Source organism: Cataglyphis hispanica, chromosome 16, assembly GCF_021464435.1.
Source record: "Cataglyphis hispanica isolate Lineage 1 chromosome 16, ULB_Chis1_1.0, whole genome shotgun sequence".
Lineage (NCBI taxonomy): Eukaryota > Metazoa > Arthropoda > Insecta > Hymenoptera > Formicidae > Cataglyphis > Cataglyphis hispanica.
This window is the reverse complement of record NC_065969.1, coordinates 2,524,878-2,548,079: the sequence shown is the minus strand read 5'-3', so window position 1 is coordinate 2,548,079 and position 23,202 is coordinate 2,524,878. Positions and strand designations below refer to the sequence as shown.

The 23,202-nt window shown below is 39.1% G+C and overlaps 2 protein-coding genes and 1 long non-coding RNA gene across 3 annotated transcripts; 1 reads left to right on the top strand and 2 right to left on the bottom strand.

The window, feature by feature from the left end:
* Positions 1 to 8: 8 nt before the first annotated feature.
* Positions 9 to 20,187, top strand: LOC126855405 (uncharacterized). Its single transcript, XR_007688228.1, has 3 exons — positions 9 to 156; positions 19,251 to 19,408; positions 19,982 to 20,187. It is a non-coding gene; the product is annotated as an uncharacterized LOC126855405 (long non-coding RNA).
* LOC126855385 (muscle M-line assembly protein unc-89-like) lies at positions 1,792 to 7,775 on the bottom strand. Its single transcript, XM_050602993.1, has one exon. It carries the CDS (start codon positions 7,761 to 7,763, stop codon positions 5,865 to 5,867), a length of 1,899 nt encoding a protein of 632 aa, XP_050458950.1. The 5' UTR covers positions 7,764 to 7,775; the 3' UTR covers positions 1,792 to 5,864.
* On the bottom strand, positions 7,954 to 21,360 carry LOC126855395 (cyclin-dependent kinase 5 activator 1). Its single transcript, XM_050603014.1, has 4 exons — positions 20,666 to 21,360; positions 19,152 to 19,394; positions 8,613 to 8,909; positions 7,954 to 8,091 (listed from the first exon to the last, which is right to left on the bottom strand). The coding sequence occupies exons 1-4, from the start codon at positions 21,104 to 21,106 to the stop codon at positions 7,996 to 7,998; spliced, it is 1,077 nt and encodes a 358-aa protein (XP_050458971.1). The 5' UTR covers positions 21,107 to 21,360; the 3' UTR covers positions 7,954 to 7,995.
* Positions 21,361 to 23,202: the final 1,842 nt, after the last annotated feature.

The following is a 23,202-nucleotide window of genomic DNA, read 5'->3' as shown; positions in this document are numbered from 1 at the left end:
TACAACCAATAGCAAAAGAAATGTGTCTTCAATCTTTTAATTCTTCATTCGTTCAGCGACTAGTAGAATGTGATAAAACCACGTGCTCGCGAGAAAATTCTCATTAATGATGATGATAGCGGCCAGAGACAGATACCTAGATGCTCGACGAAGATGGTAAGTATTAGCGATAAGTTTGTATTTATTAAATATAGACAAATCTCTAATTTAATCAATGATTTGACAATAAAAAAGAAGAGGAAGCTAGAACTCTCTTTCTCACACTGTGTTCGTTGCGTGAATATGAAATATATTTTCGAAAAAGCAACATGATTGTATATTGCATCGCTTGAATCTTGAAAGAGATAAAAAAAAGATATTATATATGTTATATATTGTGTATATTATATACAAGGTGTGCCAAGTCAGGTCGATGAAACTTCAGGAAATTGAATTTGAAACAAAAAAGTTTCTATAAATATAGATCCAGAAACGCTTTGTTAAAAAGTTATAGCTAATAAACTCTTTGTAAGTAAATAGTGTTATAAAATTTACAAAATTTAATAAGAACATTTTTATGTTATGCATTTGCAATGTTTGCACTATGAAAGTAGAGTTTACACAAAGATAACCAAAAATGGCCATCAAAATTATCAAATTTTTTCTGTCTTTTTTTCTGTGTTTTAATTAAGCTTATTTTCTTTTCGCCTTATCAAAATTAAATGAACTTGATGTAATTTAGTTTATTATTTAATTATCTACCAGATTTATTTTGTTACTTTTTTCAAATGAATAAAAGATTTTGAAATTATTTTTTTAAATCATCAAAAAAACGTGATTTTTCGAAGTTCATTAGATATAACTTTTTTAACGAAGCATTTTCGGATCTATATTTAGGAAACTTTTTTATTCCAAATTCAATTTTCTATAAGACTCTGAAGTTTCATTGACCTGTCCTGAAACACCTTGTATATACGAATGTGGCGGAATCCTACAATATGTATGCAAAATATTTCTAAATAATTGCGAAAAATTTTAGATGTTTCTTTGGCGAAAATTAAGGGTGATTTCTCATATAAACATGTACTCCTATATCCCCTTTAATTTTCAACAAAGAATCATCTAAAATTTTTCGCACTTATTTAGAAACACCCTATATATCTATATTCTTCGCATAATTTCCGTCTACGCGAATTATGCGAGCGCGCGCACGCGCGCGAATGAAATTACTACGGTGGGTTTTCAAACTTACATTTATTTAAACAAATCAACATTGACCTCATATTTACGGATTGTATACTGTTATTTGTTGCACAGAAGGGATGCACCTTTTTTTTTCTATGTATACGCGAGATCTATGTATCCCGCAACGCGTCGTAATCGTTTTTTTCTTTTTTTCTTTTTTTTTTTTTTGACAGATCATTACAGTCGGCGACAGAGGGGTAGGAGGGAGGCGGGGAGGCGGCGGGGTGGGGGAACGGGGAGAGGTATCGGACTGAGTATCGATTAGAATAATTAACGTGACTAGAAGAGTCGAACTAGAAACGAGTCTCACGTTATCACAATGTATGTGTAATATTGAGTAGCGTATTAATTATATATATATATATATATATATATATATATATATATATATATGTATATATATATATAGCGTATACTTACAATATATATAATCGTAATAAATATAATAATGATAATAATAATAATAATAATAATGTCGTTCGCGTTCGAGAAGAAAGTGGAGAGTTAGTCGCTAATAATAATAATAATAAAAGCGCGCAAAAACGTAACAACAAACTTCGGACAAACTCAGACAACAGATTCGATCACATTATATTTCGAAATACAATATACATACTGCATACTCTATAATGAACCAAGATTCGCTCATATAGATAATTCGTCTTAATAGGTTTCCTTTTGTGTGTGTGTATGCGTGTGTGTGTGTGTGTGTGTGTGTCTTTTATACCGCTAAAATACGCACGTACTGCTCATGATGAACGTCCGTGATGAATGGCTCTTGATTAATACGATATACACAGGATGAGGGATTGCTAATTACTCAACACGAAGGTCCCTAAACTTATTTACTCACTTGTCGCGGAAACGGAATTCACTCCTGGATCCAGAATACTTATTCGATTGATGTGTGCATTGATACTTAATCGCGAAACTCCGTATATAAGCTCGAGGAAAATATAAAACGAGCGAATGTGATTTTGTTGTCCGTTAATTTAATTCCTTAATTCGTCTCGACAGTAAAATCTATTCGTCAATGACGATTCTTTCATTTAATTCCGTATCAGAGAAGATTGTTTGAAAAATAGCTCTCGATAGAAAATATCGTGTGATTGTGCGAATACAAAAATCGCAATTTAATTAATCGAATCCTTTATCATCCCCCTCTCTATTGCTTACTCTGTCGAAATAAGAAAAAGACATTTGTAAAATCTTTTCTCTCTCTCTCTCTCTCTCACTCGCCCCATTTTCTTTATGTATACACGGATTTACGCAACTAAGCGTAAGGTATATGCGTGCGCTTGTGTGTAAACCATTCTCTCCCTCTCTCTTTCTCGTGTTTTTTCTTACACACACACACACACACATTTTCTCTCTCTCTCTCTTCCTTTCTCTCTATACGTATATATGTGTGTCGTCTCTTCGTAGACATAAATTCGTGTGTGTATTTTAACTATATACTTTGGCTTGTCCTCATACCTCACTGCACACTTCCGTTTCCCGCTTTAACGCTAATGGCAGCACGGATACACAATTTGTTCTTATACTGTAGTAGCGTCCACGAAACGTGAAACCCTATATAGAGTCATCTCTCGCTTTATATTATACTATTCGAACGAACGCGCGTACGAGAGTCAGTCACACGTTATCACTCTTCATCCGGGCGACGCCCAAAAATCATCCGGAGCCCCTGAATGAAACGCGGCGAATCTCTCGTGAGCATCGCTTGTCCCCTATCCTCGATACAGTATCTCGCGCGCGCGTTTTTTTTTTTTCTTACGCTATATATAATATCATACAGTGGTACGCGCGCGCTCGTAATAAACCGCTATGTGTACGCACTACGAGGGAGAAAACTATATTTTTATGTATATATATATATATATATTTATATATGTATATGTAATTTTCGTGGAGAAACGAATGGCTATGTAGCGCATAATGCATGTACGTTTGTATGTGTGTGTGTGTGTGTGTAATATAATTCCCGCTCATCCCTTTGCGGGACGAGCCCGCGCGTTCGCTCGAATGCACCGCGTTTCCCCTTCCCGCTTGACAACTCCCATGTGCGTTTTTCCACGAAGTTTTCCGCGTCCGGATAAATCGCGAGGGCGGATCAGTCTTAAGCCCCGTCGTCTAAAGAGGGTGGCGTTACCCCGTCTCGTCAAAACGAGCCGCGCGATCTTTGAATTTTCTTTTGACACTTTGTTCCTGCTATCTCCGCTCGAGAGAGAGATTTTTTTTTCCCTCTCTTCTTCTCCTTTACATTTAAGAAAAACGCACGTTCGCGGACGATCGCGCTCGATCTCGTGACGCTCACAAGGAATCCGAACGGAATGCAGACATAAACGAACGACGTAAACGGCCTCTCTTCGGATATACTTCGCTACGGATACTCAAGTTAACTTCTATCGCTAGTCGTAATATCACTAATCGTTCATCGATCGGTGGCTCGATTATAGAGATCAATGAAGGTAGAAGGAAACGAAAGGGAGCTCTCAGAGAGAGACAGAGAGAGAGAGGGAGAGAGAGAGAGAGAAAATGAGTGAAGTACGAAATTCCGCGCATGAATTTATCGGATGAGCGATTTATCCCGTAGCACTAATTACGGTGTTATCCTAAAAAAAAAAAAATAAAAAAAAATAATAAAATTATGTCCTATTTATATTCTAAGGGCGATCTAAGTTCGGACGACATGAGATTGTATGTATCCGCCGACGAGAAGCCAACTGATGAGCGTCGTCGCTCGAATGCCTTAATAAGGGATGCTAAGCGAAAGAACACCCCGTATGCAGTAATCACGAGTCGAGTTCTCGTCGTTCTTGAGATACGCGATATAGAAAAGATCACGAGGGGTAGATTCGTGCGGGACATCCCCCTTTCGCCCACCTCCCTCTCCCCCAGTCCAAGAGGGGGCGACGAACACATCTTCGCGCGAGCGGCGACGTGGCGAGTCGATAAAAAAAAAAAGGAAAGAAAAAGAAAAAAAAATGGGAGAAATGATTGAGTGACTCGCAAGCCGTCCCCACGGACATACCTAAAATCTATATAGCTTTCTACCCCACCTTAAGTACCCCTATTTATTCGTACGCGGGCTGTCCACCGACCTGTCCTTAATTAATATTGCACGCACCGGCACACACGGGGCGCATACATATTTTCTTTATGTACGCGCTCCCAATTTTTTTCCTCTAATCACGATTCACGGGCACGGGATTGTCGTCCGTACGAACGAAATCGATCGATCAGTCGCGTTCGACGATCTCGCTGATATCACGTATATAAAGAGAACGCAAGGAAGGTGAGAACGAAGATAACAAAGAGAGTCGATGACTTCGTACCGAGCATCGTGGCACTCTCGATCGAGAGCGGATCCAAGAGAATCAAGCTCGAGAATCAAGATTTGCCCCTGGAACGAGGCAATTTCGATCGCTTTTCACATCGCGACGATGCGCCCTCGAAACGCGCATCATCCTTGCGATTTTTCCTTCTCTTCTCCCCCTCTCTTGCATATAGCCGCATCGACTCGCGAACGTTACAAATGTTTTACATTTAATTAACGTATATATGTACGCGGCATGTACATACATCAATTTATACTTAGCATCTCGAGCGCGCGATCCATCCGCGAGAGATCGAGCGGATCTCTCTCGCTCCAATCGCGGACGCATCTCTTTCTCTCTCTTTTAATCGCGCTACAGACTCACGTCATCGTTATTATTCCTACTAGTCGATACTTTAATCGTTAATATTATATTACTAATTACGTTAGAGGCTATCAATCAACGCGCTACAATTGAACTGTCGTCTCGCACACCGGGCGACGCAAATTTTTCTTTCCCCCCCCCCCTCCCCCCTTCGTTCCGCCTTAAAGTTCGCGACGTCCCCCGGTCGCGAGCGCGATCGTTTGCATGTCGTCTTGAGCTGAGAAACATTCAGGCTCATCGCACACGAGAGGAGGAATGAATGCCTTCTCCTCAACGAGCGCGACGAGAAAACTCACATGTATATATTACGCTATTTAAATAATAGTCAGTCCCTTGACCCCTCGACTCCCGTCCGGTTCCTCTAGCTCCTCTCTCTTTCTCTCATGGAAATGATCGTCGATTCGTCAGTATGATTTTTTCCAGCTTCCTCTCCCTTCGATATTTTCCATCGTAGTCTTCGTGTAGGCCAACGAAGTTTTCACAGCGTCCATCGCGCGGACGATCGTGTATTAGAAGCTCTTATCTCTTCTTGCCCTTCGTCGTTTCCAGATCCTTGTTTATTTTTTCGTTCCCCGGCCCGCCGTCTCGTCTTTTAGGTGGTTTCGAAGATGTGGTACTCTTCGTGAGGCCCTTGCGAGGGAACAGTCAAGCGTACTCCTTCGGACGCCTCTTTCTTCGAATAGCTTCTCTTTCAACGGTCGTCGTCTTGCTCTATATCAGTTCGATTTTATTTTTTTTATTTGGTAACTTTATAAAACCACGATAATAGTATGGATGTATTAGAAAATAATAATTCCTCTCGCGTATATAAGCTGTACAACACGATCTTCGTTTTACACGTGCGATCTCGCACGATGCTGAGCTGCCTTTAGTTAAGCGCGTCGGTTACAAAATATGGAGACCAATGCCGTCGGCGATGGTTCCTGGAAGCTATCGTCACACCGTCGTGACGTACTCGCGCATCTCGGGCGACTCGGATCTGAACCAGGGATCGTCGTACTTGGATACCTCCTCGCTGCGAGTTCTTGTGGGTACTTTAGGGCGCTCGCGGGGACGTATTCGCGGTCCCTCCTCGCTCAGCGATCTCTTCGTCGCGTCTATGTGCGGCACCTCCAGCAAGGCTTTGGACCTGGTTAGCAGGGGCCTCTGCCGTTTAGAGTCTTCGCTAGCGGCGCGCACCACCACCGTCGGTGGCGGCGTAATCTTCGGCGGTGGCCCGGCCTGGGGCAGTCTGTCTTCCAGCGGATTGGTAGTGGGAATCGACGTTTTCGCTCTGAATGCACCTTTGCGGGTGAGCCGGGGCTTGCTGGGTCTGCGCGCCGTCGGTGAGTACTCCGGCGATTGATCCTGGGGCTGCGCGATGCTCTTCCGCTTGCCGGTTGGCGTGGTAGGGACCATCGGCGACCAGACCGGTGTCCCCATTATCTCTTCTGGCGTGGCGATCCTCTTCGGCGGCGTCTTCTCCGGCGACTCGTCCTTCCAGCCGCCCTGGTAGAGCGGAAACGGCGCGACCTGATTAAGAATCCGCCATCGGAAGTCCTCGTCGTCGCTCTTGGCGGGAGTAGCCGCCACCGGCGGCGGACAATGTGTGGGAGTGACGTTCTGGAAAGGTGACCATTTCTTGTCGTCAATCATCTCGACCGGGATGTCGCTCGGCGACTCGTCATACGGCGTCCACTTGATCTCGCTGATGTGCTTTTGCTCGCGCTTCTTTATCCCGATGGTCGGTAACGGCGACGAATCCTCGTAGGGCGCCCACTTGGTGCTCGTAATGCTGATTTCCGGTGAGATCAAACGCCGAACGATCCTGTTCTCCAGCCTGGTCATCTGTCGCGGATCCGGTTCCGGTGACATGCTCCTGCGTATGCTGTATTTGGGCCGTTCACGTAGACTCTTGCTCTTCGTCTCGTCTTGACTCCTGTACCACTTCGATGACTTTTTTGTCTCGGCGGGCAGGGAGACGTGCGGTTTCATCGCCCATCTTGCTCGTAACGGTTTCTTGCTCTCCGCTGGGCTGACGACCTTCTCCTTTTCCTTATCCTTTTCCTTGTCTTTGAAGCCCCATCTTCTGGAACTCTCGCTTCTCACCTGAGCGGAGCGCTCCAGCTTCGGTCGCTCTCTCGACTTTTCCTTCCTGACGGCTCTCGGATCCTCGCTAACTTGCCTTTTGATCTCCGGTTTTTCCCACGGTATAGCTGACTCATCGGGCGTCAGAGATTTCGAATAGTACAGTCTTTTCTCTTCCTTCTGCACCGGTTTCTCCGGCTCTACCACCGGCACCTTCTGTTCCATAGGTGTCGGCGGTGGCGGAGTCTTCACCTTGGGACAAGTGCACTTGGGCTTCGGATTGGGCATCACGTCCGGCACTTGCAACCACTTTGCGTCTCTCGCGAATCTCGTGTCATCGCTACTGTGCTTCCTTAGGTCGTGTATCGGCATCAGCAGGTTCTCCGGTCTGTCCGACCACTTGTCCGTTTCCGCGCTGTGGTGCTTTCTGAGATCGCCGCGTTGCGTTCCCTCCGGCTTCTTCGTCTCCGGGGTCAGGCTGTGGCAGCTGCACTTCGTCTTTCTGGCGAGATCCAGATCGGTGCTGGAGGTGTGAAGCTCCCAGCGGAACTCCGTGGTCTCGCTGGTGCGCCTCCTCAGATCCAGGATCGCGTCGTCGGGCGACAGGAAGCTGCTGGTGCCCCATCTCACCTCGGTGCTGCGAAATTTCCATAGCTGACCGCGCTCTTGACGACTGACAACGTCGACCCCCTCGCAGCTGCAGAGCCTCGTCGGTGTCCTCTGCGACTCCAACGGCGCCGGTTCGATGGCGTCCAGATCCTCGATCATCCATGAGATCTCCTCGCGGCGTCGTCGGCCGCACGACGGACAGAACAAGTCGTCGTCGCGGCTAGTACGCGGCTGCTGCTGCTGCTGGCGGGCCAACGGGGTCGAAGTCGAGGTCGATGCCGTGGGGTCAAGCTGCGAGAGCGGCTCCACGTCGTCGCGACGGCCATCGTCAGAGCGTCGTGACGTCGCAGCCGTGCCTGGCGATGCGGACCAGCAGGTGTGTGTAGCTCCGTCAAGCTGCCTTGGTGGGTACCGCGACTCCGGAGACGACGAGGCTTCGTTCGAGGCCGCTGCCAGTCAGACTTCCGCGTTCGCTGGAACCGCAGGCCTATTCGAATACACCAATTAATTATTGAAATTCATGAACTCTTATTTCACTGCAATTAATTCCTCGAAGGATAGATTTTGTATTTATAAATGTGTATATACATTTATTTATTTCAAATTTTATTAATATTGAAAAAATATTCTTTAATATATTTGGCAAAAAAATCTTTATTTTACAAATTTATTTTAATTATTTAATTAGCTTGATAATTTGTAAATTATTTATACCAATGAAACATAAATTAATAAAAAAGAATATCTATCTTAATTATTCTAAGGTATAAATGACTTATTATATATATTATATATAGAATATAAATTAGTAATTTAATTAATGTTAATTTTTTTTAAATAAAGATTTTTTAGTATTATACATCCACCACAATAAATTAATAAATTGAATAATAAGATATATATGTGATTTTCAAATCATCGATGATTTATTCTGATATACTATCTTATACTTGATATACATGAAGAGTATCTCAATTTTATCAATAAAAATTTAGCGATAAAACGTACCTTCAGTTCGCTGAAGATCTCTGTGAAGAATCCGGGCTCGCTGTTAATTCGCAGCATTTCGGAGCTAAGTCGGTTGACGATTAAGAGACATCGGTCCCAGAATTTATCTTTGCTATCCTCGACGAGGAATGGTTTTAGCGGATAACTGATCTCGTTGCCCATGTAACTGTAGCTCAGATAAAGACACGTCAACACCGTCGCTTGGAGTTCCTTCTCGGATGCCTCCTCTCCGTCGACGAGCTCTTTCACCAACATGTATACGAACACTACATTGGCAGGGTTTATAAAGGGCACATCCTGCCAAACAAAAAATAAGCGTGCAATTAAGACATTTTTATTGCTTTTATCCGAGATAGCACAGGTTTCAATCTTATATAAGTCTTATATAATTATTAATAGATTAACTAAAACACATAACACTCTTGTTCATAATTTTATATTAATTTATTTTATTTTATTATTTATATTTTTATTTATTTTTATTTTATTTAATTTTATATTATATTGATTTTTCTTCTATTAAATTGTCAACCTATCTTTCATCGAAATAACTCGTCACATATTTATAAATATAATAATAATAATAAAAGGTTATGATTTATTGAATGTATCTATAAATGTTTTTCTTTCTATAAATGAAATACTAACAATGTATACAAAATTCATAACAATTTTTAGTTCAAAAATAAAGAGGCATTATTCTATCAGATGTCTATTGAATATTTGCTCAAGTATTTTGTATTTTAAAATTTATTATTAAAATTAATATAATTTCTAAGAGATGCACATAAATTGAATTCAACTCTTATTATTTATGTAGAATCTTTATCATGTTTTTATTTTCTATTATTATTTTCATTGACATATGTCAATTCACGTTTTTAATTATATTCTTGTTACTAATTGCATACTATTTGTCATATATGTGTATGTTAAAGTATAACGTCACATATAAACACGTACGTGTGTGCTAATATAAATACATATAGGCATATTGGACGCAAGGCGCTTTGAATACAATTATAGTCACACAGATGTTAATTAGTGCGGATACACATATAAGGAGAATATGTCGTATAAATAGGAGTTTATTTATATTACTTGATAAGATCTCCGTTAGCCATGAAATATATAAAAAAAGTGTGCAGTCAGGTAAATCTATCCTAGCGAACAATTGCAATATTAATTTATATTGCACATAGCAATTTTATAAATTTTCATATGTCGTGTATACGAAAGCGCAACACTGTTATTTTTAATATCGCTAGTATATCAAGGAAAACTCATCACATGTCTTGAAAAATTTATGACGTGTCTTGTCGAGTGAATAAGTCCATTCGAGAGAGAAGAATACACATCTTTTATGTATTATCAAGAAAATGCATAAGTGTTGTGAAAGATCATCTCTGGTTTTATTATATTTAATTAATTAAAAAATTGACTAATAAAACCAATAGTTTTCTAATCAATAATCAAATAATATAAAATAAATTCATTAATTTTATCCATATTAAGAAGTTTCACAATTTAATGAGTTTAAGCAATAGATTTACTTTTTTCAAGTAAATTGTATCGTGTATTATAAATGAGCCTAATACTAATGTGCATTAGCCTGATAGTGCATCAGTTTGACCTAATTTTCAAATGTAATGTGCGCAAATAACTAACTATAGTGTCACAGAGTGAGTAAGTAAATAATATTCGCTTCGTAAGCACAGAGAGATAATGAGACATTATGAAGAGTTGGGGATCGATTTGATCGTTAACACAATTGGTCAATCACGCATTAGATAGGGAATAACGAACGCTTGATTTGCGGGGAAGAGGGAGAAAAAGAAAGGGGATACGCGCGTCATGAGCTGATCCTCGCGATGTAAGGAGTATCGCTCATCGATTCGCGACTTGATGCACATGTGGCTGCATCAGGCGCGTCGAGGCCGCACGCTGGTGACCCGGGGAGGATCGATGCCCCCGATACGGGGTTTGCTTACCCCCGTGCCTCTCGCGACGAGATCGGCACACAACCCGTTGCTGTTTTTTATTGCCCTATGCACGGCCGGCCGTTCCTCGTTAGCCTGGTCACTTAATGCACATTACGCCGCGCGCACTCACGCTTGCAATTTGCTCACACGCCAGAATGCACATCCCCGGACTCTCTCTCTCTCTCTCTCTTTATCTCTTTCATTGTGCGCTGCGACAGGGCCGTCGACACTGCCGATGATGCGCCCTCCTCGTCCGAGGAATAATCGGAGCAGCATACGTTGCACAATGCAGCGGAAAGAAAAAGGGATGCTGTGCGCGGCCTCGCGTGAAACGCTGCCTCAGCATGAGATTCTTTCGAGATCTCTTTTCACGAAGATTCCAGAAATTGCGAATACAATCCGATAACTGCGAGGCTTCATTGTCGCTCTTTATGTTCCTAAGAGTTGGCCATTTCATCGAGTTTTTTAATTTTTAATTTTTTAATTTTTTAATTTTTAATTTTTAATCTTTTAATTAAATTTTTTAAAAAATTTTTCTGAATTATTTCTAGAGAGATAAATTTAAGTAATTAAAAAAAAAAAGTGTAAGATAAATAATGCATTAAAATAATTTTAAATTATGAGATCCTTTGTTCGTTTGATAACAAATGATCCATAGGATTTATTATTATTGCATCGATTGATTAGAAATAATTCTTTCGGCTTACGATTAACCATTATATAATATGTGGAAGCTGTTGCGAGTGTGAAAATCTGTAGAAAAAATATTTTAGAAAGGCCATGCTTTTTTCAGATTCTTCCCAAGTTAAAATGGTCGACGAACTATCAATGGAACCGAGCAAATAAAACTATACAGTCAGAATTGCGTGACATTATCGAGAAAAATTATTCATAGATAGCGTCTGTCGACAAAGATATGTTTTTATGTCTACAACCTAATGAAGTAAAGCCTCTATAGATACTTAGCGTATCGCGTGAGTGAACATAATAAACGCAAAATTATATCGGATTACACTTGCATTTTATTAAAAAATATATATATATATATATATATATATATATATATTAGTTTGGCCCAGATATTTCATTTCTTCAATATTTATGTTAGCCATTTCGATCAATCAAGTAACATCTAATTTTATTATTTATTTAACTATTTATTTTAACAAATAATTTTATTAATATTATTTTCTTAATATAATTAAAATTATTATTTTTTATTTTATATGTGAAAAGAAAAACTACATTATATTAGAAATAATATATGTATATATATATATATATACGTGAACGTATAGACAATCTCTAAGTCGGTCGATATCCCCCCGAGAGTGAGTGATCTGTCCTACTCTTGCTTGTGTATGGACCTATATCTTTTAATTAAATTTCCAAGACCGCGGATAATGATTCTACGAATATAGGCGAGAGTGTGCCAATTTGGACCAATTAGTGGCGTACTCGGAGCGAAACGCCCTTACAGCCGCAATTACAATCTGACGTTTAACCGGCTCAGGGAGATGTCCCTGATGAGAAACTTCGCGAGGAACCAAATCCGCGTGAATCATGCGCTCTTGAGTTGCCCCGCGTAATTAAATTATTCAAATTAATGGGACATACGTGAGAGAGAGAGAGAGAAAAGATCTGCAAATCGATAAAATATCCTCTTTTGGGGAATTCTATGAAATGCAGTGGCACACGAAGATCAAACTGATCTCTCGCAGTTGCACGTTTAAATAGTGTTGGGCGTTTATCTCCCAATCATCTTCGAAGATAGCTAATTAAGATTAGATATCATGTGATAGATATACGTGCAGTGCGAGGTAAACGTGACAAGAACGGAATTTTGAGTCGCAGTTATATGGTTTCTTTTTAACTGGATTTCAATATCGCGGTCTGATTTGATCTTGTTTAACGTCCAGACGAAACCGATTGGCGAATAGAATTGTCTACAACTATTTATGGTTGCTTTGTTGACATTTCTTCATTTTTGTTTTGTTGACAGATGGAATTAGTCAAAATATTAAACGCAACAGACAGAAAATCTAGAAAATCGATATATTTTACTTATTAAAAAGAAAAAAAAGAGTGAAATTCATGTTTAAACAAATTTTATGCTTATAAAATTTTCCCAATTAAATGTCTTAATAATTGTTTAGATCAGAGAAGACAGAGATATTATTATTCTTAAGTAAAATATATTTCAAATAAAAATTAAATTTTTCTTTTTAACATTAAATATTTGAAAAAAAAGAATAATATATATATATATATTATCATAATTAAAATATATTGTAAAAACAACTGCTTCTTTCTTTATAAATATTTTATAAAATTAATTAATAATTACTCAATGCTTTAAAAAAAACGCGTAAAAAACAAAGTCATTTAATTAGGATCGATATAGAAAAAAATTCTGAGATTAATTATTGCAAACTAAAAGAAATCATTTAGCATTCGTGTCAATCCTATGTTTAATTCTATTTTCAGATTATTGGATCTGATCACCCAAGATCTGTCGATAACGATAGGGTGTGTCACGAAGCTAATGATGTTTATTTAGGATCACTTATATAGATCACGTCTACATTCATAAGTATTCTTCCAATTTTAATGAAAAATTGCTTGAAGTTTTTTTCGGTGACATGGTACCGTGATAACGAATTAAGTCAAATAAATATCGTTCGATTATAAATATCAAATAAACTTTAAATCAGAAACAAGAAAGAATACTTTTAACGATAATATTAGAAAATTACAAAAAAAAAAATGTAAATCATAAAGATAGTGAAACTGTGATCGTTATATATGCCGTGTCCGTTTTTTCAGAAAAATTTTTTTTATTGTAAAAGCAATAATGTTCATTTCTCTGCTTTCGTCAGAGCAAATTCGATTTCTCTTTGCATGCACGGTCACGAATTCGTCGTCGTCTTTTACACGTGCGGTTTCCAGACGCACGCTCGGAATATACATCCTCGGGATCAACTGTGCGCACGTCATACTTGAGAAATTAGATTTAAGCACGCGCAGGATCGATCCATGCAGCTGTTGATGTGCTTCGACATCTCGAAACGCGAGCGACAACATTTGCCACGCTTCATGCATGATAAATATTTGCGCAAAAATAGAATATTTTATCGCGCATTTAGGATATTTAAATATTTTCTTCATATATGTATATGCGCGATTTTTCTACTTAATCCATTATTCGATCTTCTATAATTACGTGGAATTGGATGAAAATTTATGAATAGTTGTGAGAAGAGAAGGATATATATTAGAATGTGCTTTAGAGAAAATTATTCAGTGTGCTTAATTACCCTATTTAAGTCAAGCTTAATCGTTAGTATTGAATTATGCATAATTAATCTTGTCAATCAATTAGTGCAGTCAAATTAAACAAAAATGAGCAAAAGTTGAAGGTTTATTATTTCATTTTAGGATCTAAAATTAATGGAAAATTATAAGAATGCTACTCTATATTGTGTGTTCTCTTAAAATACTCACAAGATTTTCTAAACTTGATAGTATTTGCTGCTTTGATTCGTATCTTTTTTTTATTTTTCCAACTAATTTAAGTACCTCTATATTTTTTTCACATAATCGTAGATTTAGGCGAAAATAGAAAAAGCCTTGGCCAGGAGCTACTAATATCCGGGAGGAGAAAACGTCTCCCTGTTATAATTAAGATCGAGGGGTGAACGTCCCTCCTACAAACCCTCGCATTTTTCCGCACGTTCCTATAGGGTGCTTTTTGCGACGTTGCCGTCTCTTCTGCGTAACACTCGCACGACCCTTCGTCCCTTGTGCGGTTTTCTCCCTTAATGCACATTGCTGCACATCTTTTTCATTTTTCTTGTCAATCGAATCCTCGTTAGTGTCGCGGATTTGCCACAGCGTAAGATGAAGTTTATCAAATTTAGCTTTCTATTCAGTAATGCATATTAATAGTGTTTTTTATAGAAAATTTATTAATTTAAAAAAAAAAAATTATTTGTCATTTTTTTTCTTTTTTTTTTTAACAACTCATGTTTTAATTGACATAGAGATCTTAGTTTTACAGATTAATGTCATATATCTGTATTGATAAGCTTTGGATAAAATTGCATATAATTTTAAAGTAATATAAAAATGTTTTCATCGAAAGTAAAATATGTGTCACCGCGTAAAAAAAATGAATAATAATTTTGCGCTCTCGAGTAATATAATTTTTATCGCAAAGAGTAGAGAGAGATGCGTCCATTTAAATAAACATAGGTCAACGTCCCGAGTAGGATCAAGACCGAAGGCTTATTTTAGGGTCGGAACCGGAGTAGTCAAAAGGGTGAAGTGTAGATGAGGGATTTGAGGCTGAAAATCAGCGTGCTCCGATAGCGATCGCTACAAGGGATGCATCGACAGCAAAAACAGCTTCTCATGTGTATATATATATGTGTATATATATGTGTGTGTGTGTGTGTGTGTGTGTGTGTGTGTGTGTGTATTTGCTTACACACAATGCACTCGAGGAGGAGATCAAACACATGCACGTGGGCGCGCAAATAGCTATACCGTGTTGGCTGTATCAATAGCTATAACATATAACTTTTTATCTCTAGTTCTCTGTGCACACAGTTGCATTGTATTCACAGAAATGTCCAACGGTTCGATTTTTACATATACTTGACAAATTTACACATATATATGCTCGTACGTTCCGAGAAAACGAAATAATTAACTACTTCTCTGTCGACTATTTTTACAGAAGACTATTTGTATTTAAAAGAGAGAGATGTCAGATTTATTAAATTTCTACCCTAATTTTTTATTTTCTTTTAATCATTAAAATTGAGTCGATTTTTTTTATTTATTCATTTTTTATTAAATACTTTTCTAGTTATATTTTAGTTATATTTTTATACAGTTTGTTATAAATATATTTAAATAAATTTGAGAAGTTAATTTATTTAAATACGCCTTTTTTTTCATAGTGATTGGATAGATTAGTTCTTCTAATGACTTCTCCTTTTCTCATTCTTATTGATTTTGGTGTATTTGAATAATTTAGTTGCAGGGGAAATTATCCTTAGGGAAGATAGATCGAAATATTGAAACCATTTCGTAAATATCATTAAGTCGAAATAATTAATCGTCTTATCAATCCTCTATTACGCGAACATTTGATTTATGACTGTCCGTCTGATATAGATTTTATCATTTATGTCAATATGCAGAATATTTACATATAACGCGAGTATTCGGAAAATATTCCGCGGACAAAAATCGATGCTTCTAATATCATACTTGACTAAATAAAAAAAAAATCAACACATAATTTGTCTAACAATATTAACAAAAAAAATATATATACTTTTTAATATATCTTTTTTATGAATCGATCTTCTTTCTATTAAAAAAGTATTTCATCTTTCAAAAAAAAGCTCGAATTACTGAAGAAAGAGAGATACAGTCTCGATGGAAAATATCGGAAACAATCAGACGAACAAGAAAGGCAATCTCGATCGAAGGATGATGCACTTTAGTGGACCATCCTTCGGATACGGAGATAACATGAGGCTCTTTCAGACGGTTGGATGCGAGATCATCCCTCTTTTATCTCTCGCTCGCCTTTTCAGCGATTCCGCGCGTGGATTTATCGACATGAGAAATCGATGTCGATGGGCGCAGGGTTGTTACTAGGGCGGGTTGTCTACGCAAAGGCACTTTATTATGGACGTCTTCAACGCCTCTCTGCAAAGTGGGTTGGAACACGCGAGTGTCGCAATAATACGTCGCAAATTGTCGCGAATGACAAAATGCGCCATAAATTCTCGGAAATAACTAGAGCACAGACCTGTATTATAAATTGAAATAACGTTTGTGTTTCTCGTATTCTAAAGTAGATTACATTAATTTTGCAAAAGAGATCTTTTTTTTTTTTTTTTTACAAAGAAGCGTATTATTTCCTATTGCAAGTATTAGATAGATACAGAAAAGAATACGCACTAAATGAATCGTAAAATATTTTAAGAAAATTAATATAAATTAAACCAATCGAATATTTCAAGTGACTCGAGAAATTATCGGGAATTCTTCTTCCAAAAGATTATCTGACTCAAAACATAAACGTCAATCGACCACGCTATTGTTCGCAACGATTGGCGCTTCGAACGTCATTCGTGTGACGAGGAAAATCCACCCACGGGAATTATTACAAGCGTGCTTCACACTATTTTCCATGAGGCTTCAACGAGCATTGCGGCTCGGTTGAAGGTTGCACGATACACACGTTGGTCAGTAGCGGCTTTCGTCATAAAATAGGTAAAAGAATGCCCCTGAGATATGCTCGGCAGATAATTAACTTCTTCGTGCATGACGATGCCAACGCATTATTTATTACATTTTAGGCATTTTCGTTGTAACATGCCTTTTTTATTACATCGCGTGACTGAATCGCGATTATTTTGTAACAACCGCAAAAAACAATTCTTTCACGATTTTGTTAAGAAGATTAAATTATTCTCCCCTAAAAATAAAACATCAAAAAATATAATAAAATGCCCAAGAAATATTTAGACTGTGCTTTCTATATTTTTTGAAAAAAAGACAAACATTTAGCAGAACGTTCTTGTAATTTTAAACAAATTTTATTTTTAGAACACTTGCTTTTTTTATGATGCTCAAGTCGATTGCGGCTCATAAAATAATTTTAGAACTAATATTTATATATATATATATATTTTTTTTTTAAGTAAAAAAGAATGTTTACATTTTTTCTTTACAACATTCGTCAGAAAAAATCACATTTTATGATAAAAACAAATGTATCATACATAAGAAGCATATAAAGCCACAGACACAAAGTGGATAAACAACAACGTAGATTTTTGCATTGTATTATTAATAGTTTGACAGTATTTTTAAGTCGGCGGCCATCTACGTCAGTTGACTATCGGAGTGAAATATTTTTAGTTTGATCGATAGTTGCTACACGGAGAGAAGGCGAGTCTTATAGGGACCGTGCAATTTGCATAGATCGCGCAATCGTGCGCACGGTAGTCTCATTAGCATAAACGCTAAATTCACAATCGAATCGAGAACTGGCACCGACTGAGACTGCGGGTAAACGTTTCCGATTGATTCGTTTTTTATGGAAAAAAGAACGATCAATCTCATTAAAAGCTATAAAACTTGCAATAAAAATTGAGAAAGAAAAATAAGATAAAAAAAGAGAAATTTTGATATAATTTATTTTTCTCTGAAAAAAATTGCGATTATAATTTTTTAGAAGAAAGGAAAAATATTTTCGGGAGAAATTGATTATTTTGTAAAAGTTCCATTTTTTTCTTTTTTTAAGGGAAGAGGATATTTTATACTTGTCAGCGATGTGTCAAGTGAATGAAAATGTATAATTATTTACGTGTAACTTTATACAGAAAAGCTTTCTCAGCCACAATGCAGTGTTGAATATCACTACCCTCTCCTGTTACGATGCAGATGCATGTCAACTGGACGTAACGTATGGACAGTCTATTCAGATGGAAAAATCTCTCGCGAAAAATTGGCCTAATTCCCCCTGTGACATATTACGACTAACATGCCCTAGGTGACTCTTATTATGCGTATTCCCGCGGGACACTGTCCACATGTATATTCCGTACGTATGAAAGAAGCCCTTTCCTTGTCGTGACGCGTGCGGACCATCATCCGTAATGATAGTCTCTTAAGGGAAACGAAACCTTTTAACGCATCGAAGACAAATATTCGTATTTTTTAATTGGACCGCGGCTGCCTTTCAGAATATCCTAGATTTACATACTCGATTATTTTCATAATCGAGATGAGGACGGAGTAACATACATTTTAAATCATCTGTCATTTTTGGATTTTGACGTCAGAGATGTGTATGTGTATGTATGTGTGTGCTATCGTTGATAAGACGACACTTAATCCTTGCCAATAGTCTTAAAAATCACGGCAAGTTTCCAATTATTCTTTTCAATCAAATTGCAAATATTTATTAATGTGTGTTATCGGTTTAAGAATTTAATAACTTTTTTTTTTCGTGTGTGATCAATGATCATCGATATCATATTACGGCGTTCAACGTCGAGGTGCAATCAACAAGAGTTAATTGCCTCATGCCGTTGGTGCATCTTAATTACCCAATTATCACGGTAGAAATATATATAAACCACGGAGGTAATATATTAATTATAACGTCAATCTCTAGCGCTTGTGATAATTATATTAGCCACGAATATATACGAATAACGGAGCATGCTAACTATCTGGTTAACGAAAATATTGGCTATCGAGAAATTTTTTTTTTTTTAATGCAAGAAATATATAAAATTACTAGAATTAAATACTAGAGTTAAATTTTTAATAATTTCATTGAACGATATTCTCAATATTTTTTACAAATAAAAGATTATTCATAAATGAAATGTTTGGTTCATTAAATAAATATATATCAGAGATGATCTCATAATATAATAATATAATAATTTTCTTTTCTACGAAATTCTCGGAACTCTTCTATCAAATTAAGTACGTTAAATAGTGACTTATAACTCACCTGCCAGCCTTGAAGCAGGAGATTTCTGTCAACAGTCCTAAGCCACATGACAGCATCGCCGGCTTGGAAGTCTCTTAAGCGGGTGCATTTCTTGTGCAGGAAGACGCCGAGGCACTTGAGCAATTCCGAGGTGGAGGCCTGGATGACGGTTTTCCTTGGACCAGGGGGCAGGGGTTTCTGCACCAATTTCTCACACGTCGGATTGTGCGTGGTGTGATTGTTGTTTGACGCCGGTGGTTTTGTCTAATTGAATCCAGGTAAAAATCATCCCTTAATAAATAGTTTTCTTAATATTATAAATCAACGAAGCAACACTTTTACGCGAAAAGTTTTCAATAATATTTTATGTTTAACGCTCTTTGTAAATTTGTTGAAATTAATATAAATTTATTTCGTATTTGTAGCATATCGAGTTTCGATAATTGGTTGACAGACATATATTATATAATTTAATATATTAATAATTAATATTTATATATTAATATTAATAATTTATTATATTAATATTATATAATATTATATAACATTATATAATATTTTATATAATATTAATTATATAATACAAACACTGTACACATTTTATATGTAACGTGATAATTTTTTATTACAAAAATAACAATAACGAATATGATTTAATGAAATTAATCAAATAAATTAATAAACGTTAATCAATAGATTAGATAAAGAATTTATAAATTTATTTTATATTCAATCGCGCGTTATTAAATATTATAATTTACAAAGAGCTTAGAAAACCAATGACTGATCAACGATTGAATATGAAAACGTTAAATATCACATTGAATGCTTGGAAATGCCCTTGTTTCTAGAAACAGAAATTGTTAGTGAGAGGGTGAAACTTTGTAAGGAGAGAAACTACTTGTGCAACATGTCACGCGAGTGAAGACGTCGAAAGGATCGATACACTTTCGATCGTGTCTGAGGTCAAAGTACGTTGTGTATATTTTATTCCTCGCACTATAAATCTCCCTCAACGGTCTCTAGATACTTCTCTAGATACAACAGAGAAACGTGCGACTATAATTGTACATTTATTCTTAACAAAAGCTCTCAGTGTGTTTTATAATGCTTTTGCTTTTCAATTTATTACGTGATATTATCATTATTATTACGTAAAAAATCTCTTTAATAAATAAATAATTATTTGAAGGATTTTAATAATAAATGTTTTTTAATAATATATGCATTTTTTTTTTAATTACAGATAAAACGTAATAGAAAAATTCAATTATTAATGAATATATTTTTTTCGCGGAAAAAAAAATTAAAAACAATATTTAATTCGCTAATTTATAAATAGATATTTCTTCTCTAATTCAATTTATATATAATTTAATTTGCAATGTATTAAAATATATAAGAATGATTATGAAAAGCTTGTCTTTATTTAATTTAGTTTATGTAGTTTTTATATAAACTTGATGACGCACGCTTTATGAAATCATCATAATAGAAAGAGAAAGAGATAGTTTGTTTTGGCCAAAAACACTCACCTGTGGCGTCTGTATATTTTTATTCTTATCAACGATAGGTATGTTATCGAGTGGTTGCCTGAAGGCGATGTTCTTGTTCTTATTGTCGAGCTTCTTCTTGTTGTTGTTGGTCGTGCTGAACCGTTTCCACGACAGTGCGTTTATGAATAGCGAGTGCTTCTTGAGATTCTTCTCCAGCGCGTTCTTCTCCGAGATGATTCTCGCGTTGTCGTTGTTGTTCAGATTAATGTTATTGTTTTGCAACGAGTTGTTGTTGGTTGGTGGATGATTCGTGGGCGGCGCCGGCGCTACCGTAGCAACGCTGCTCTTGTTCTCGCGATTCTTCGCGTTGTTCAATTGCTCGTAATTGAAGTTGTTCAGCGTAAAATCGGCGGGGTGACCCGCCGGCGGGTAAACGGACCCGCGACGGTCCCGCGGACTGAACGATAATACGGTCCCCATGCTTGTGGTACGTTGCTCTGGATGTTGTTGCTGCTGCGGTGGCTGCTGTTGCTGCTGCGGCTGTTGCTGCGGCTGTTGACTTGTCGGTTGTTCTCTTCCGCTCTGTGCCGGCTGAGTCGGATTCTGCGGCTGACGATTCACGTTCTGACCCGGCTGAGGATTCTGGGCCTCTCGTCCCGGACTGACCGGTTGACCGGGATTCTGTGTCGGCTGGCCAGTGGGATTCTGACCAGGATTGTGGCCTGGATTGTGTCCCGGGTTGCCCGGATTGTGGCCGGGATTGCCTGGGTTGTGGCCCGGATTGTGGCCGGGATTGCCCGGGTTGTGACTAGGATTGTTCGGATTGCCCGGATTGTGGCCGGGATTGCCCGGATTGTGACCGGGATTGCCCGGATTGTGGCCGGGATTGCCCGGATTGTGGCCGGGATTGCCCGGATTGTGGGTCTGGTGACCGGGGTTGTTAGCGGGATTGTGGCCGGGATTGCCCGGATTGTGGGGCGAGTGGCCCGGGTTGCGATGTCCGGGATTTTGATGCCCCGGATTGTGGGCCAGTTGACACGGATTCTGATGATGCTGGGACGTAGCGGGCGGCGGTCTCGGCGGACTCGGTGTCGTGACACGCTGCGGCGGTGGCGGGGGTGCTCGAGGAACCGAGGACTCCCTCGAGGGTCCCGTCAGCGGGGTCGCATCCCCTGGCTCGATGGCCTCCTCCACGACGGGACCCACCACCTCGCTCAACCGACCTCCCAGCCTGCTGACTTCTGCCTTCGATTTGAAGGACACTACTTTTCCTTCCTCCCGCGACGTTGGGTACCAATTTACCTCCCCTTTCTCCGCCAAATCTCGACTCTTCCTATCGAACTACTCTCGCGATAACGCACCCTCTCCGCGATGGGAGAGCGTTGCAAGTAATACGACGAACGTTGACGACAATCGATAAGCGGAGAACGAGACGTATTTGTAGAACAAGCACGGAAATATCCTGGCTCTTGATGTAATATTTCCGCAGCCGCTGTACCTTTCGTATCGCTGAAGATGTCACGCGGCAAGATGTCGTCGATGCGCGCAAAAGATGTCGGCCGTCGCGCAAAATGGCGAGCGATCGATGCTTCACCGCCCTCCGCCTCTCGGAGGGGTGGATGAGCCAAGTGAACGAAAACACTGGAGCGACGCACCAAGTCACCCTATTCGATACCCTGATTCTTGACCCTCCGCGCCTCGTGTCTGCTCGTGACACTCTCCCTCGACGTTGCACTCTCTCTCGAAACACTCTCGATGCACTCTTTCCGCACTCTTTCGCCCACGTAATTGGACCAGCGCGTCGATCAGCACGGAGGTTCAGAGGATCCTTTTGGAGAGACTCGACACCGTTTCCAAAGTCGTATCAATATCACCAACTCCTGCTCGCTGTCAATCTTCCCAATTTTCTTTTTTTTTTTTTCGTACGCTCTCGATTTCGCGTTTCGCTGCGATCTTCGAGATCACCTTCGAAGCTGCACTAGGATCCCTTCGAATGATGTGCGTGTCTACAGCTCTACTCTGCGAATGTTGTGACACAACACGCGCGCTTTCTCGAGAACGACTGATCACACTGCGTGAAGACGGAACTTTTCTTCTTTCTCTTCTTCGTCGCGCGGCGAGTTTCGCTGACAATCTGCTGGGCTCGTCCTCGACGACGTCGACGTCGCCGCCGTCGTTCTCGTCGTCGTCGGTCGGCCGTGCGTCCACCACCTACGTCTACGGCCAACCAAGACGTAGCACGCCCCGTTACTGTTATCCGTGCGCGCGCAATGGTTCGATAAACGCGGAACGTCGATGGTCGGGGGTGGAAGCGGACGGAGTGAAATCTGCAAGAGAGGAAGAGAGAGCGACTGGGTGCGAGAAGGAGTGCATGGAAGGGTGCGCTAAGGGATGCTCGAGTGGGAGCGTATCGCCGAGGTGAGACGGAAAGGGCGCCGGAGACGGAAAGGGAACGGAGAAGGACGGAGAGATGCGGAAAAGAGAGAAAGAGAGAGAGAGAGAGAGAGAGAGCGATGCGGACGGTTCTGGTCGAGAAGGGTGAGAAGGAAGGGTGATTCGCGTGTACTCCGCGGTTA

Bases quoted from the DNA above. Each gene is read 5' to 3' on its own strand.
- LOC126855385 (XM_050602993.1), bottom strand. From the start codon at position 7,763: ATGATCGAGGATCTGGACGCCATCGAACCGGCGCCGTTGGAGTCGCAG.
- LOC126855395 (XM_050603014.1), bottom strand. From the start codon at position 21,106: ATGGGGACCGTATTATCGTTCAGTCCGCGGGACCGTCGCGGGTCCGTT. The intron at 19,395-20,665 runs GTGAGTGTTTTT...GGATTCAATTAG, and splicing joins AAAATATACAGACGCCACAG to ACAAAACCACCGGCGTCAAA. The intron at 8,910-19,151 runs GTGAGTTATAAG...TTTGTTTGGCAG, and splicing joins TCCTGCTTCAAGGCTGGCAG to GATGTGCCCTTTATAAACCC.